Consider the following 15,150-nt stretch of genomic DNA (forward strand, 5'->3'; position numbering starts at 1 on the left):
CCAAAAAAAAAAAAATAAAAAAAAAAAAAAAAAAAAAAGCAGCAAAGTAAAGGTACAAAAAGCCTGGCTAACCTTGAAGCAGAGGGAAGTGTTAGTGTATGCCTTGAAAAGGAGTCTCATGTGTTATAGATTAGCTAGTCATGCTTAAATACCTCGTCTGACCACACACCTTAGATTTCTGAAGCTGCGGGGCCTGGTCACCTAATGTGTCCTCTGAAATCCATGCATCTGATCATGTTCTTTTTTGTTTTTTTTTTTCAATTCACGGTATATTATGGACGTCATTCCACGTCAAGGCATGGGAATACTTCAGTTTTTGGCCGTGCCATGCGGCATATGCGGGATCTTAGCTCCCTGACCAGGGATCGGACCCTTGCCCCCTGCGTGGGGAGCATGGAGCCCTAACCACTGGACCGTCAGGGAGGTCCCCTCTGATCATGTACTGAATGAACAATGTAACGTAAAAAAGATGGATTGCTTCATCCAGGGTCCCCTCCTCACTGAGAAGGGAGACCCTTTAAAGGTTTAAAGGTTTTTTTTTTTTGCGGTACCCGGGCCTCTCACTGCTGTGGCCTCTCCCGTCGCGGAGCACAGGCTCCGGACGCGCAGGCTCAGCGGCCACGGCTCACGGGCCCAGCCGCTCCGCGGCATGTGGGATCTTCCCGGACCGGGGCACGAACCCGCGTCCCCTGCATCGGCAGGCGGACTCTCAACCACTGCGCCACCAGGGAAGCCCCAGGTTTAAAGTTTTTAATGCTGCTGGTTTCTTGAATTTTGCTCCAGATTAAACATGGGGGGCATAAAGATAAAGAGAATAGATCTAACATGTGTTCATTATTTATAGAATGTGTGTAGGTATCATCTCATGATGAGGAGAGCCAAGAATTCTCAGCGTTTATAGAAAACCATCTTTATGGCTTTATGGATTTAATTCTACACATTGTTGAAATGCAGAGGGTAATTCTCCTTTGTACCCGTGTCAGGCCGCTCAGAGCAGGGAGGTGAGCGAGGCCATCCAGCTCGCGGTGGCGAGGCAGCCCCTGAGCTGGGTGCTGGACTGCGTCCTTATCCTTTCCCGCCACTTGCTGACTCCGTGGCCTCTCGGAGACTTAGATGATGAGTGCATGTGTCCCCAAGGTCGCCACCAAGGTCAGGTGAGACGCTCGTGGACAGCAGTCCAGAGGAGCTCTGTGGGCCTGTGGAGCTTAGTCTTAACAGGACAGGTGGGTGGCACAGTGCTTGGTGCTGACCGGCCGAGGGACGCAGATTTTGCAGGAGGCCCTCGGTCTAGTCTGTTACTTGGCATCAGGAAAGGGCGGGTGTGTGACGTTGCCCGGGTCCCGGCTCTGCGTGTGTTCCTTCCCGTCGCCAGGGAAAGCGGAGTGAAGCTTCCTGTGAATGTGCCTCTGGTTTCTCAGTGCCTTCTAGCATCACTGTTAGCAGATAAGCCAACAATATACTTTTGTACTTATTTTGTGCAAAATACAAAGAGAAACCAGAAAAATGAAAGACAAAGTCAAACCCTTCAAAAGCTAGAATGTATCTGGGAATATGTGAGAAATCTATATTAATTAACTTGGTAACAGTGACAACACAGTGAATCAGAATGTAAAATTAGAGAATAGGTAAATCGTGGGTTTCCCTTCCAGGAGAGGAACTGTAACCAGGGGGCCTCAGGAGAGCAGAAAAGAAATGGGGTGTACGGACTGTGCAGTCATCCCTGAGAGACTGTTTGTTAGAACTGGAGTTCCTGTGCTTCCGTTCTTGATCTGTGGATCCTTTTTTCTGAGTTGTTGGTAATCCTATTGATAGAAGCCTGGGTGCAAAAAAGTCAAAGCTTTTTGTGGCTTTCGCTCTGAAACCATACTGAGTGTTGGCACGATGGGCCACGTCCACCTTTAACAGAACCACGTGCTGGTGGCGTGGTCTCAGGCAGCGTCCTCACCTGTAAGATGGGAGTCATGATACGAAGGTGGTTGTGAAGGTTCAGTGATTTAATGTCCACAGAGAACAGTGTCTGTGCACGGTCACTGCCATGTGTGTGCTGGTGTGACCGACGTCATCTAGACTTTTCAGAAGCAGGTTGCATTAAACATCCCTGGGAGGCATCCTTGCCTCCAAGAGAAATCTAGACACTGAAGAATTTAAAATCCAGTGGTAATAATTTTCTGTTTTCTCGACTGTAATCAATCAATCCATCAGTCACATTTCTGTGCATTTATACTGCCTAATCTGACTCTGGGTTTTGAAGTCAAACCAACTTTGTTCTGACATCGTGAGAACTTGAAATTTTCCTTTTCATCACTTAGTTAAATGGGACTTGAAATTTTTTGTCAAAAATGCTCACTTCTGTTTAACACCTTAGTTTTTCAGAAATTTTGTTTTTGAACTGCTATAATTTAATAACGATTTTAATTAATTTTATCGGGAATCAAATTTAGCTCATTTATCTTTTCCACTTTGGTTTCCTAACTCGTTTCTTTTTCTCCGAAAATCCTTATAAAAACAAACAAAAAATCCTGCCTACCTCCCTTCTGTAAAGAAAAAGCCGCTAATCTCAAATTCTTAACTAGATTATCCAGTTTGCACACATTTTGGCTTGTCTTAAAGTTTGTATTTCACCTGTCTCAGAAGTAGACAGACTCAGCTTTCATTAGTTCTTAGAATAATACTTGCTGTCATGGATTAAGCATTTGGCAGGTCTTTCTTTCCCTGTATACACATACCAAAAGTTGGGAGTGAGGGGAAATTAAAGCACAGCTTTTTTTTTTTTTGTATTAAAAAAAAGACCCCAAACTAGTGCTTAATGTGTTTGGTTATAAGTGTGACAGTAGAGTCCTCTGTTATTTATTTGCTGTGACTTTGGGTAATTGTCTGATTTTCATACTGCATCCATCAATGTCATTGAATATTTTTATCAGTCCTCTATGTTGATATAAAATGTATATGTATATAGCATTTCTCTTTGTTTTGGGCTGTTGGGATATGTGACTTATCCAGAAGCCAGCAATCAAGAGAAAAAAATAGACTAAATCATATTATTATTTTTTTAATTGTCAAAGCTAAATTATCTGTTTTTAGAACATATGAATTCCTCTCTGTCCAATGAAATCAAGCTCAGCTTACATCTGAGATCTCCGTATTTCAGAAATAATTTTGGTGGTAAACACCAGTTTTGATATGTATAGGTGTATATGTGAACTTGGTTTTTATTAAACAAAGTTTATTAAGTTTACAGAGTAGTTGAACTTTATAATTAACAACTTGAAAAACTGGAGACCATGAAGTTGAATTAATTCTAAGCTTAATGTAAGTATTATTCTCTCTACTTTTGAATTACGTAATGGATACGTAAACCTGAATTGCAATTTAACGTTTCCTAGATTTTACTGTTTGCCTCCCGAAATGTCAACCAAGTTTGCGATATTCCTGTCTTAAAATATTTTCATGTTTACAAAATTTTCTTGGGTTTAGTTCTTTTGGAAAATAATGTGGTTTTAGCTCTTTGGCTAAAGTATCTAACCAACAGAATTATTAATTGTGGGTGTGTTGTACCCTTTGCAGAAGTCAATTTTTCATGTATGCCGTGTAAAGTGACGACGACATTTCTTTCTATTTGAAAGAAAGTCTTATGTGCTTATAATTTCCCCCCTGCACTTGGAATATTTGAGTCATGCCAAGGTTTAATTTTTGTTCGAAATAGACAGAAAACAATTGAGTTAAAATATAGAAGTGTATTCAGCTGCAAATGAAACTACCCAGCATTAGAAGGAACGCTTCTAAAATAAGAGAAGGACTAAAACTGCCACCAGCAGCACAGGGACGTGGGCAGCCGGTGACATAAGCTGGTATTAGCACTGGCAGCACAAAGAAGGGAGTGAGACCAGGTCCTGAACAATGTCTCTAATGTATCAGACACAAATAGTCTTTTCTTCAGCATCGGACAGGTATGTGTTCTGGTTCCAATGACTTTTTTCCCTCACACTTGTCATGGTTAAGTCAAAGATAAAAACTAAAAAAAGAAATCCTCCCTTCATTTGAGTTTCCTTCATGCCTTAAATCTCATAGGACGTACGTCTTGGCCCTAACCTATGCTATTTAGCTTTCTTAGCTTTTCCACACAGCTGCATAAAAGCAACGGCTCCCTGATTCTCTTATGGACCCAGATACGTATTTATTTAAAGAATCGGTGCCAGATGCAAAGCTCGGGGGGCACTGGGCAGGGCTGGAGGCATCAGAGCCCTCTCCTCGTGCTCTGGGTTGAAGAGCTGTCCAGGCTGTGTGACCGATACGGCCTTGCCTGGTCTGTCTTCGGTTTCAAATTGAAGAGATATTTTTGTCAGCAGTAGGACCGTAAGTGTGTGTGTGTTTGGAAAAGGAGACATTTGAGTATCTACAACCGAGCGCTCACTGTGAAGTCACGTCATTATCTAATTACTTTCGTCGGGACTGTGGCAGTAGAAACACTGGAGAGAGATGGAGGGAGCTGCCAGCGGGCGGGGGTGGGGTGGGGGGAGAGTGAGCCGCAGAGCTCCTGCTAATTTAAAATAAGGTCTTTAAATGACAGTTATATGTTTTTTTCACGAAGCTAAACATTTGCAGAATAACGTTGCTTACGAATCCTCACTGCATATTTATAACTTACCCTTATCCTTCCACACGGTAAAAATGCAGGTCCATGGAATTGTACGGCGATCCAGTTCATTCAATACTGGTCGAATTGAACATCTGTATAAGAACCCCCAGGCTCATATTGAAGGAAGTAAGTCATTTTCTTTCTCTAAACTCTCTTTCTGTGTAACTTCGTATATTATGATAAGGTATTTTCAAACATCATTTTTCTCAAAGCCCATCAAATCGCAGTTATTTACCCATGAGTTACCTGCACTGAATGCTATCTGCATGCTTTGAAAACCCTTCACTGCCTGCTGCCCTGGGCCATGGTGTCACCACGGTTAGGCCATCACGAGGGTACCATCAGGTGAGGCTGCTCGAGAGGCCAGAGCAGACAAGCCTTTGATCACCCGTCTCCAGGTGTCCCTGTGCCCTCGAGTCAGATCAGCTCCACACTCAGAGCCCTCCTCTGCTTTTCACGTCTGGTCTCATTTAATCAAGTCAAGCAGTCTTTGTACATTTATTTAATTTTAGAAATAATTGGTGAAGACAGGTCCAAAAGCAGATGGCAGTCAAAAATATATTTAAATTGCTTTACGGGCAGTTGTCAGTATTTGCAGTCGTTTGTTATTTTTGGTAACACAATTGCAGGGAGTACATCACACAGTTGCGGTGTTCTCTCATTTGACCTTGACAGCAGTTCCTGAGGTTGTGAATGAGACCATTTTACAGATGGAAGCAGAGAGAGGGTGTGACTCTATCAAGCCTCCATAGCACGCGAAAGTCAGAGCTGGGACGAGGGCACAGGGTGTTTCCCGCCAGCAGGGATGATCCAGATGGCTTGTATTCACCTCAGGGCCCTGAACATTGGAAGGTTTGGGTTAGTTGTACAGGTAGTGATGTCATCAGGAAGATGACCTACTAGTACCCTTTCCACCTTAATATTTAGGTTATTCAGTGAATCCTCCTTGAAAATTATCATCATTTTGTGCAAAGTGTAGAATGGTACTGCCATTGGACCTAGATGCAGATCAATATTATGTAAAATTAATGAAAGTATCCAGTTAGCAGGATGCCCATCCGCCTGTGTCACCTTCTTACACTAGTGAAGTCAGTGTGAGGATCTGCTTAGATCTGGGGTCAGAACAAGCTAGCTGTCCTTTAATCAGTTATGTATACGTCAGGCACGTCATGGATGGTTTAAGGACTGATGTTTACGAAGGACTGAAAAATCGCTAGATAAAAGTATCTGAATAGAGCTATCTTCACTACTATCAACGTGTTAACATATTTCGTTCGAGGGTATACGCATTATTTCCAGATTTTCTTTGTCTGAATCTCATTCTTATGTGACATGTCTTACAGCCACCGGGGCGCCGTAAGATACGCTGATTGTGTAACACCTGTCATGATATTATGTTTTTTTAAAAAGCTCATCTGAGTTTTTACAAATCCTTTATAGACATAGCAACAAATGGGAGTCTCTTTCTACTATCTAGTTTCTTTACAGATGACAGTTGCAGACTGCTACTCCAGAACCAATCTGGTTTTCAGACTTTCAGAATACACATTTCAGTGTTGCTGTGTTAAAAAATTGGGCCTATGTTGTTTCCTTCTATCTAATGGTATGTGTTTCAATCCTAAAGACATGAAACTGCACTATGGTGACCTCACCGACAGTACCTGCCTCGTAAAGATCATCAATGAAGTGAAGCCGACCGAGATCTACAACCTCGGAGCCCAGAGCCACGTCAAGGTGAGCCGTTTTCCTTATCATGGTTTCTCTGGCTGTGTTCCTGAGTTCTGTATTTTACTTTTGTCCGTTGCCTCTTCACACAGTACGGCAGCCACTAATCCTGGTCCTCAAGTTTGATTCTTGGTATTAGTTTGGGTATTAATGAGTGCTTATAGAAATGCTAATACATTTTTTTTAAAGTTTATTTTCTGTTACTGAATAATGTAATAAAATCTTACTGCCGACATTAGAGTAAAAGTATTTATTTATTTGGGGTTGATCTTACAGTCACGAACCTCACTTGGATGTATTTTCTGCCATTTCAACTCACATTGTGAATGAAGTGTTTTGTTCAAATGTTGGAAAATTAAGTCAATAAAACTTGTATTTTAATATTAATTTTTGGTAGTGATGATATTACTGGCTGAGAAAATAGTACTTTTGAGTGCCAACATGTCAAAATTAATGGAATTAACTTTTTCTTGTGAGTAGTAAAAATTATTGGAAGAAAAACTCTTCTTAGCCTCTTGTCTCAGTATGACACAGCTCATGTTGATTTCTTTCCCTTTATTCAGGCAGATCCTCTGGTGGTCTATCTACCTCTCCTTAGTTTTTCTTTCTAGAACAAATCGCAGTAAACCTGAGAAGCCAATCCCCAGGGTTCTGGCAATCTGCTTAATTCAAGTTTTTGTTGCTGTATTATAGTGCTAACTTAGTGAGTGAACTGAAGCCAGGGATGATATGAGTTCTATTTAGATACTTATTCAATCAGGATAGTTAGTGGAGCATAGAAATAAAAGCAAATGACTCTAAGTTAAAACAGCACCTGCCCCCTGCCACCCAAAAAAAAGGAACAGAAAATCTAGCAGCATTTTTTGCTGTTTAATGAGTGAATTCAGCACTCTTACTGCAGAAAGTATTTGAGGTGATTGGCTATTTCTCCACATCTCCAACTTTGGGTGGAATGGAAGCGATATGCTTGTTTTATATCTCTGCTAGTTTAAGGGAGAAATTATAAACTAGATCAAATGAAACCAAAGGTAGAACATAGTAGGAGAAGCAAGTGGGAAGCTCAGTCTTATAATTGATACCAAATTTAAAATTTGAGCGTAAACCCTCACAGTACATTTTTCTCTGAGGTGGTAACTTCGGAGGATGGCAACAGATCAGCCAATAATGATACTTCTTATCTGTCTCTGCTGTCTTGGAAGGTACTTTTTTCCTTTCTTAACCTCCGAAGATTCTGTTCTGTATCCAGGCTTAAGCTTTGGGCTGTGGAAGGTGTCAGGGGCTTTAGCTTAGAAAAATAGGGCTATTTTTCTGAGTGATTCTAAATGTATTTTCCATCTGAAAGGGTATTTCCTGTGTGCCATGGCTTGAGCAGCTGTTCCCCCTTTCATATAGAGAAGCAATAACTGTCACTCCAGGCATGAAGACTTTATCCTGGGCTGAGGCAGGTAGTCCATCTTCCACGTTTTAATTTATCTAGCTGCTTCTTGGTATCTCCAGGCAAAATAGAATGTTTTGGAATGAGTGCTCTGTTACTCAGTTTCCTTTAGATTAAGACTTTCCTTTGTGATGGTAGATAGTTTATCGCCTCTAGAAGTCCTATACTGGCATAGTGGGAAGATGCAGGAAATTTTATAAAGATTTATGTATAGAAGGCCTTCCCCTGTCATGTTAGTATTAAATGAGTCAGTCTTCTCCTTTTTCCAAAACGTTCTGTAGTTCAAAAAGTCTGATATGCTTTCCGTACATGAAATGGTGCTGAGTGTGTCTGGTTATTACCCTAGGGTGGCTGTACCGTGAGTACAGAAAGCACAGGAGGTTGAGCCGATTCCTTCTAAGTGGCCCTGTATGTGAAGTTTACCTGGTTTTATTGTGTTTTGCCAGCTTTGCCTAAAGGCCTGTTAATTGGCAGAAATGGTGCTTAATCGAAGATGAATTTTGACTCATAAGATAGTTTATCCCTTCAACGGTATTTGCGTGCATGGTGGAGTGGAGGACCCAGGGATGCATGAAACCCACCTCTGTCATGGAGGGACTCCTTTCCCACGGGTGACAGAGGCTGGCGCTGATGTCTTTGGGTTTTTAGAGATGGGGTGAGAGAACTTCACTCCCACGAGATCGTGCATGGTGTCAGGGAGTAGGTTTGGGGTGGAAGCTTACAGACGTCGTTAGTGGGAACGGGTAGTTGAAATTGAGGTGACAATACAAGGCTGAGAGTCAGAAGAGAGAAGACTTGGGATGTGTTTGCAACATGATGAGCGTCCTAGGTTGCTTACGTCTTGCCTAGGTCCTAAGCAAGAAGTCTGGTGGGAGAAATGGGAGGTGGGCAGCTAGGGAGGTGGGCTGTGTTTGGGCAGGTCTCCACGTGTTTCTTTTTTAATTAGCCATTTTCTAAATTGCAGTAGTTAATTTACAATGTTGTGTTAGTCTCAGGTGTACAGCAAAGTGATCCAATTGTATATATATTCTTTTTCAGATTCTTTTCCATTATAGGTTACTGTAAGGCATATGGTTCCCTGTGCTATACAGCAGTTTCTTCTTGTTTATCTATTTTATATATAGTAGTGTGTGTACGTTAATCCCTAACTCCTAATTTATCTTTCCCCCTGCCGCCCTGCTATCCCCTTTGGTAGCCATAAATTTGTTTTCTGTGTCTCTGAGTCTATTTTTTTGTAAATAAGTTTATTTGTATCATTTTTTTAGATTCCACGTATAAGTGATGTATGATATTTGTCTGGCCGTCTTCACTTAATATGATAATCTCTAGGACCATCCATGTTGCTGCAGATGGCATTATTTCTCTCTTTTATGGCTAAGTGATATTCCATTATATACATATGTACCACATCTTCGTTATCCATTTATCTGTCGATGGACACTTAGGTTGACTCCATGTCTTGACTATTGTAAATAGTGCTGCAGCGAACATCGGGGTTGCATGTATCGTTTCAAATTAGAGTTTTTGTCTTTTCCGGATATATGTCCAGGAGTGGGATTGCTGGATCATGTGATAACCCTCTTTTTAGTTTTTTAAGGAACCTCCATACTGTTCTGCATAGTGGCTGCGCCAGTTTACTTTCCCATGACAGTGTAGGAGGGTTCATTTTTCTCCACACCCTCTCCAGCGTTTATTATATGTAGACTTTTTGATGATGGCCATTCTGACGGGTGTTTGCATCTCTAATATTTAGTGATGTTTAGCATCTTTTGCTCAATGAGATTCTTCCAGCTCTGTTCTTGTTTCTCAAGATTGCTGTGGCTATTTGGGGTCTTTTTGTGTTTCCATACAAGTTAAAAAAATTTTTTTTCAGTTCTTTGAAAAATGCCATTGGTAATTTGATAGGGATTGCATTGAATGTATAGATTGCTTTGGGTAGTATAGCCATTTTGACAATATTGATTCTTCCAATCCAAGCACATGGTATATCTTTCCATTTGTTTGTGTCGTCTTCGGTTTCTTTCATCACTATCACATAGTTTTCAGAGTACAGGTCTTTTGCCTCCTTAGGTAGGTTCATTCCTAGGTATTTTTTGGGTGTGATAGTAAATGGGATTGTTTCCTTAATTTCTCTTTCTGATCTTTCATTGTTCGTGTACAGAAATGCAACAGATTTCTGTGTAGTAATTTTGTATCCAGCAACTTCACTGAATTCATTGACAAGCTCTGGTAGTTTTCTGGTAGCATCTTTAGGATTTTCTATGTATAGCATCATGACATTTGCAGACAGTGATTGTTTTACTTGTTCATTTCCAATTTGGATTCCTTTTATTTCTTTTTCTTCTTTGATTGCTGTGGCTTATGGGACTTATGTTGAATGAAAGTGGTGAGGGTGGGCGTCCTGGTCTTGTTTTTGAACAGGAGACAAATAGATTCAGAGGTGAGTCTACAGGTGGGGCTTCAGAAGAGTAAGAAGTTGTTGGGTGAAGGTGGTGGCAGTCGAAGTGGGCATGAGGAGGATGCAACAGGAGGCCTGTAGGGCTGACCCTCTGCCGACAAGACACGCGGCTGGGGAGGAAGGGAAGGGCTGCTGTAGGGCACTGACGCCAGATGACTGATGGTCCCGGTGCTAGAAGCAGGCGTCCGAGGAGGGACTGCTGAGTTGGGGGGGGTGCGTGAGAGGCTCCCTCTTGGACTCCTCCTACCAGCGGTACTTGAAGGACATTCAGGCAATGCAGGTCAAAGGCAATTGAAAGTATGCTGTGAGGTTTGAGAGAGATTTGGAGTTCAGTCCTGGGAGTTCTTGAGAGACCGAAGCCAAGGCAGCAGATGAAAACAGAGGAGTGGATGAAGATGGAGCCTTGGGGCCTGGGAGCGTTTGTGAGGGGCGTCATGGCTGACAGGGAGGTGGGGTCAAAGAGGCAGGAGGGTGGAATTGTGTGAGGGAGCCAAGAGACCAGGTGGTTCAGGCAGGAGGTGGTGTCTGCCGCGCTAGGGCTTCAGAGGCGTGCACAGGAGTGACGAGCAGGCAGGCGTCGTGGCCTTTGTGGTTAGGGTGGGGCTGGTTTGGGGCTTTCAGGGAGAGCACTTTAGCGATGCGGAAGAGGAATTATCCGGAAGGCGAGGGGCACAGAAGTCAAGTGTTATGAAGGGTCGTAAATTGAGTGGATTCTTTCCTAGGAAAGTCCTGCCTCGCCCAGCAGCCTGTCTGATTCGTGCGGTCTTCCTTTCCCAGGATGTGTCCAGGAGATGCTGACCCTGGTGTGGGGGCTTCAGTTTGAGAACCGCTGTGCTAATGTTTCTGGTTTCTTGTTTATCTGTGTGTAATATGCGCCTTAAATGCATTCTTCCTTCAGTGCATCAGCTTTTGAATTTGGTATAAATTCCTTGCCAGCTAGTGACTATGTGAGCTTGTAAAGCTGAGAGTGGAAAGAATCTAAGAAGAATCTGATACATGTTTATACCAGAATTCTCCACGTTCAGAACTCTTTTTCCGAGCAGCGTGTAGTCAGTGAGGACGCATACTTCCCGGGCACTCCTAGTGCTCTGGAGGAGCAGTGTGAGTGCAAGCCACCGTCAGAGTGTCTTTGGAAAGCCCGTGTCCCGTGCCCCTCTTCCTGTGCGGTCTGATGTCAGATGGGTTCTTAGCGGTGGAAAGAGCGGGTGTGGGGAGGGGCTGGCTGGGAAGGACAACTGGTGACAACAGACTGCGGCTGGCTCGGGGGGCGTAGCTGTGCCCCTGCCCACCCCTCCACAGCTCTGTGTGTTGGCCTTCAGCTGCCTACCTGTTCTCCCAGCAGCTTGTGAGGGGGTTAGGATGGAAAACACGTATTTTGTTCCTTATAATTAATTTCTCTGTATTAATCAGCTTTGTAGCATTTATTGCATTCATAGACAGTACTTTTTAAACAAAAGCTCTTTCTGGCAGTGGAATGTTTGTAAGAAGTTAATTAAAATATGTTTCTTCTTATTTGGTTTGGAGCTCCTTTGAAAGAAAGCTCTAATATTAGCACACGTTGCATTTCATTTTGAATCCGTGACTTCTAGACCGGGCATTGTTTGTGTTGGCCTCTCTTTGTGCAGAATAGAGCCTTCTATCACTCTCACTTCCAGTTAATTTGATGTGGGCTATGGTATGCTAAAAGTAAGGAAAATAAAATAATAGGAAGTTGGTCTGGTTTCCTGTAGGAAACCAATGAAGATGAAATTGGTTCTTGGAATAAACCCACAGCAGTCTGGGAAATACTGACTGAAGACATTTTTCTGAATCATAAACAGAAAAATTATGAGTCATGAAGTGTAGGTCATTGAGAGGCTGATTTGATCTTATGTAGGAGAAAGTGAGAGATGACTGAAATGTACTAGTTATTAAAAGTAGTTAAACCTAGCGTGGTGACATCACCCAAGTAGGGACAAATTATCCAATATACATAGTCCTGCCCATTTTGATGAGGAAATGTTTTAGGAGCCTGCTTTATTGTTCTTTTAAAATTTTTACTGTGTAAATAATATTTTTCATTAATTTCTGTCCTAAATTTCTTATCTGTTCAGCACTCGTTACTGTCCTGACTTGGGAGTTTTCCACCGTCTCTCACAGCTTCTTTGATAATCAGACTTCATTCTTGAAGTCATACTGTTGGACGAGATCTGTCTACAGGAAATCTAGCCCAGTATGACCCTTTGGTCTCACAGTGTCACGTTGGAATTGCCTTTTTAATTTTTTAAAAATGAAAATGATGCAATCATGAAATGTTAGAGCTAAAAGGACCTTTAGAAATAATTTAATATGATTTTCATTTTATGAGTGAAGCTACCTGCTGCTCTGAGTCACACGTCGGGTGACCGGCCAATCCAGGATCAAAACTCAGATCTGTATATTCGACAGCTTGTTTTAAAGACCATCAAAGAAAATGATGATCTCCATTAGTAATAATTCTAATGTAAAACAGTCCTCACCTTAAGAACTTTCCCCACATACCTAAGTTTCTTCTTAAGCTTTTTTCTTTTCCTTGTGTCTTTTGTGGAGACAGAAAGTCATTTGCTCTTCTTTTTTTAGTTTTGAGAACGATTTTCAAATCCCTTCTCAGTGTTCAAGACGTTATTAAGTCTTTGACTTTCTGTCATTGAAACTGAATAACTCCCTCTGTGTCATTTGTTTTCTAACTCTCGAATTATCTTCATTATCTCCTTTTCGACTCTCTGTGGGTCATTTGTTTGATTTTGTCTCACGACAGCCAGGAGGCCTACGTGCCCAGAAGGTACCTGGGGCAGGCGGCGTGCGGGGCAGGATTTCCTTGTCCAGCTGTGCGGGACCGGCTAGCGGATCTGAGTATTGGGAGCAGAGGGGCCGAGTCTAATTGTCTTCCTGGTGGGGCTTCCAGCCCAGGAGGCAGGGCAGGAAGTGGAGCTGATTGTGAGCCAAGTGGCTGGCGGGGTGGCCAGGCAGCGCCTCAGCATCCGGGAGGCAGAGAAGCCAGTGCAGCGAGTGAAGCTGGGGAAGAAACGGGGCCCCGGGGAGGGGACTGTGCAGTTTAATCTCCTGAGAGACAGAAGTGCCCTCTCCAGTGGCTTTTTCCTGGCTGCTCCTAGCCCCCCCCCCCCCCCCCCCCCCATCCCCATCACCACCACCACCACCCCCATCATCATGATTACCACCACCACTTTCATCCCCCGCCATTTGTCTCTTATTTATGGGGAGGAAGCCCACACCTCCTGGGGCTGCTCTAACCCAGGGCGTGACGGGGTACACTGGGACGACTGCGTTGCGGGGCAGGGCAGGTGCCTGGGGGGACGTGTACTTCGTGCCTGACTCACCCAGTTCTGGAACAGAACAGAAGCACCAGTGTGGCCTTTGCTGTGCAGGTGCAGGAGGGTCGGGACCCACAGACAGCATAGAGGACTGTTCTCCTGGGCCTTGCTCCCCCACATATTTATTTCGGAGCCTGGCCAGCCGGCAGGGAGTGTGAGAAGAGCAGGGCAGTGAGGAGGGGCCGGGGGCATCGTTCTCGCCGTCGGGGAGGGGCTGTCAGGGCGACCTCAGGCTGGGCCAGGCCCAGCCCTTCCCGCCTGGTTGCACCGGAGCCCGTCGTGCCCCCCTGCACTCTATGTGGCAGCTCACGTGTGCAAACTGCTGTGTGAAGAGCTTCAGAGCAGAAGCCTGTGTCCTGGAGCCAGAGGGAAGGAGGTGTCCGTGGGCACTGGAGCACAGGCAGGACCTCCCACGTCAGGATGCCCAGCCCAGAGCCCAGGCCCCGCGCTGCTGGCTTCAGCTCGCGTCACCTGCAGGCCCCATTCGTCCCCTGTGAAACGGGCGGGCACCTCGTCTTGCGGGTCCCAAGACTTGCTTCTCTGTGGGCCTCTGCGCTTGCTTCCATGGTGCTGCTCTGTCCTCGATATTCATGGTCTTGTTCCCTAACTGCTCCCTGCCTGTGCTCAGGCGTCAGCTCCTCAGTAAGGCCCTCCTACCGTCCGGTGCACAGCAGTCACCCCCCTGGGAAGGGGGCCAGTCCAGCCCGAGGGCGGCGGTGCCGCCGGGGGTCAGGGGCGCACGTTGGGCTGCTCTGCCCTCCGATCCAGGTGCTCTCTGCTCCTCGCTGAGGCTGACATGAGGCCAAGGTGGCAGCGAGCGGCTGCAGGGCACCGTCGCTGCTGCCCGTGGGGGGGCCTGCCCTTTGCCACACTGCTGCTGGGAACTCTTTGCAAGAATGTCTTCCTCATTCAGATGTCCGTAGTTCCTGCCGCTGAAATGTTCACCTGTTATGACATATTAGGAAGAGAAAAACGATGTTTCAGACCCTTGTTTTTTACTAAATGGGCCACAGAATTCTGAGGTGGAAGAGGTCGATGAGCCTGCCCAGCCCCTGTTTCACAAAGTGCCGCCCGGAACCTGCATTTGGTGACGGGGGAGGCCAGACGGGACCTTGTCAGACGGTGCCTTGTGCCTGTCAGAGGGCTGGTCTTAGAAGACCAGGGCAGGGCGGGGCAGGCAGCACAGGACCCTGGTGGGCCCAGGCTCACCTCTCTTGTCACTCCCACCACTGACCACAGTGCAGGAGGTCTGAATTAAGAGCTTTGTGTTTTCTTTCTGGAGGGACCCGGTTAGGACGAACGCAGAGGACCAGTGTTTGTGTAGCTGGAAGGCCCCCAAATCCAGCCCCGCAGGGTGTGATGGTAGCCTGTCAGCGATGCTAAAACGAAACCCAGAGGACTGACTCCTCAGGGATAACCACAGCCTTTTCGGTCACGGTAGTTCAATTCGATGCACAGCTCTTATATTGAGCACTGTGCCGCTGTGTGCGTTTCCCTAAAGGCTACGGGAGACCAGCGACACTTGCTCCTGTGGGATCGGGAGAAC

At 44.8% G+C, this 15,150-nt stretch overlaps 1 protein-coding gene across 1 annotated transcript in view; it reads left to right on the top strand.

Moving 5' to 3' along the window:
* Window positions 1–15,150, top strand: part of GMDS (GDP-mannose 4,6-dehydratase) — a 489,690-nt gene that overhangs the window by 83,600 nt on the left and 390,940 nt on the right. The window contains exons 3-4 of the mRNA XM_007452102.1: window positions 4,675–4,762; window positions 6,261–6,370. Coding sequence (XP_007452164.1) covers window positions 4,675–4,762; window positions 6,261–6,370 — 198 coding nt within the window. The remainder of the gene's footprint in view (window positions 1–4,674; window positions 4,763–6,260; window positions 6,371–15,150) is intronic.

The sequence above is a fragment of the Lipotes vexillifer genome, unplaced genomic scaffold (genome assembly GCF_000442215.2).
Source record: "Lipotes vexillifer unplaced genomic scaffold, Lipotes_vexillifer_v1.1 scaffold1162, whole genome shotgun sequence".
NCBI classification, from domain to species: Eukaryota; Metazoa; Chordata; class Mammalia; order Artiodactyla; family Lipotidae; genus Lipotes; species Lipotes vexillifer.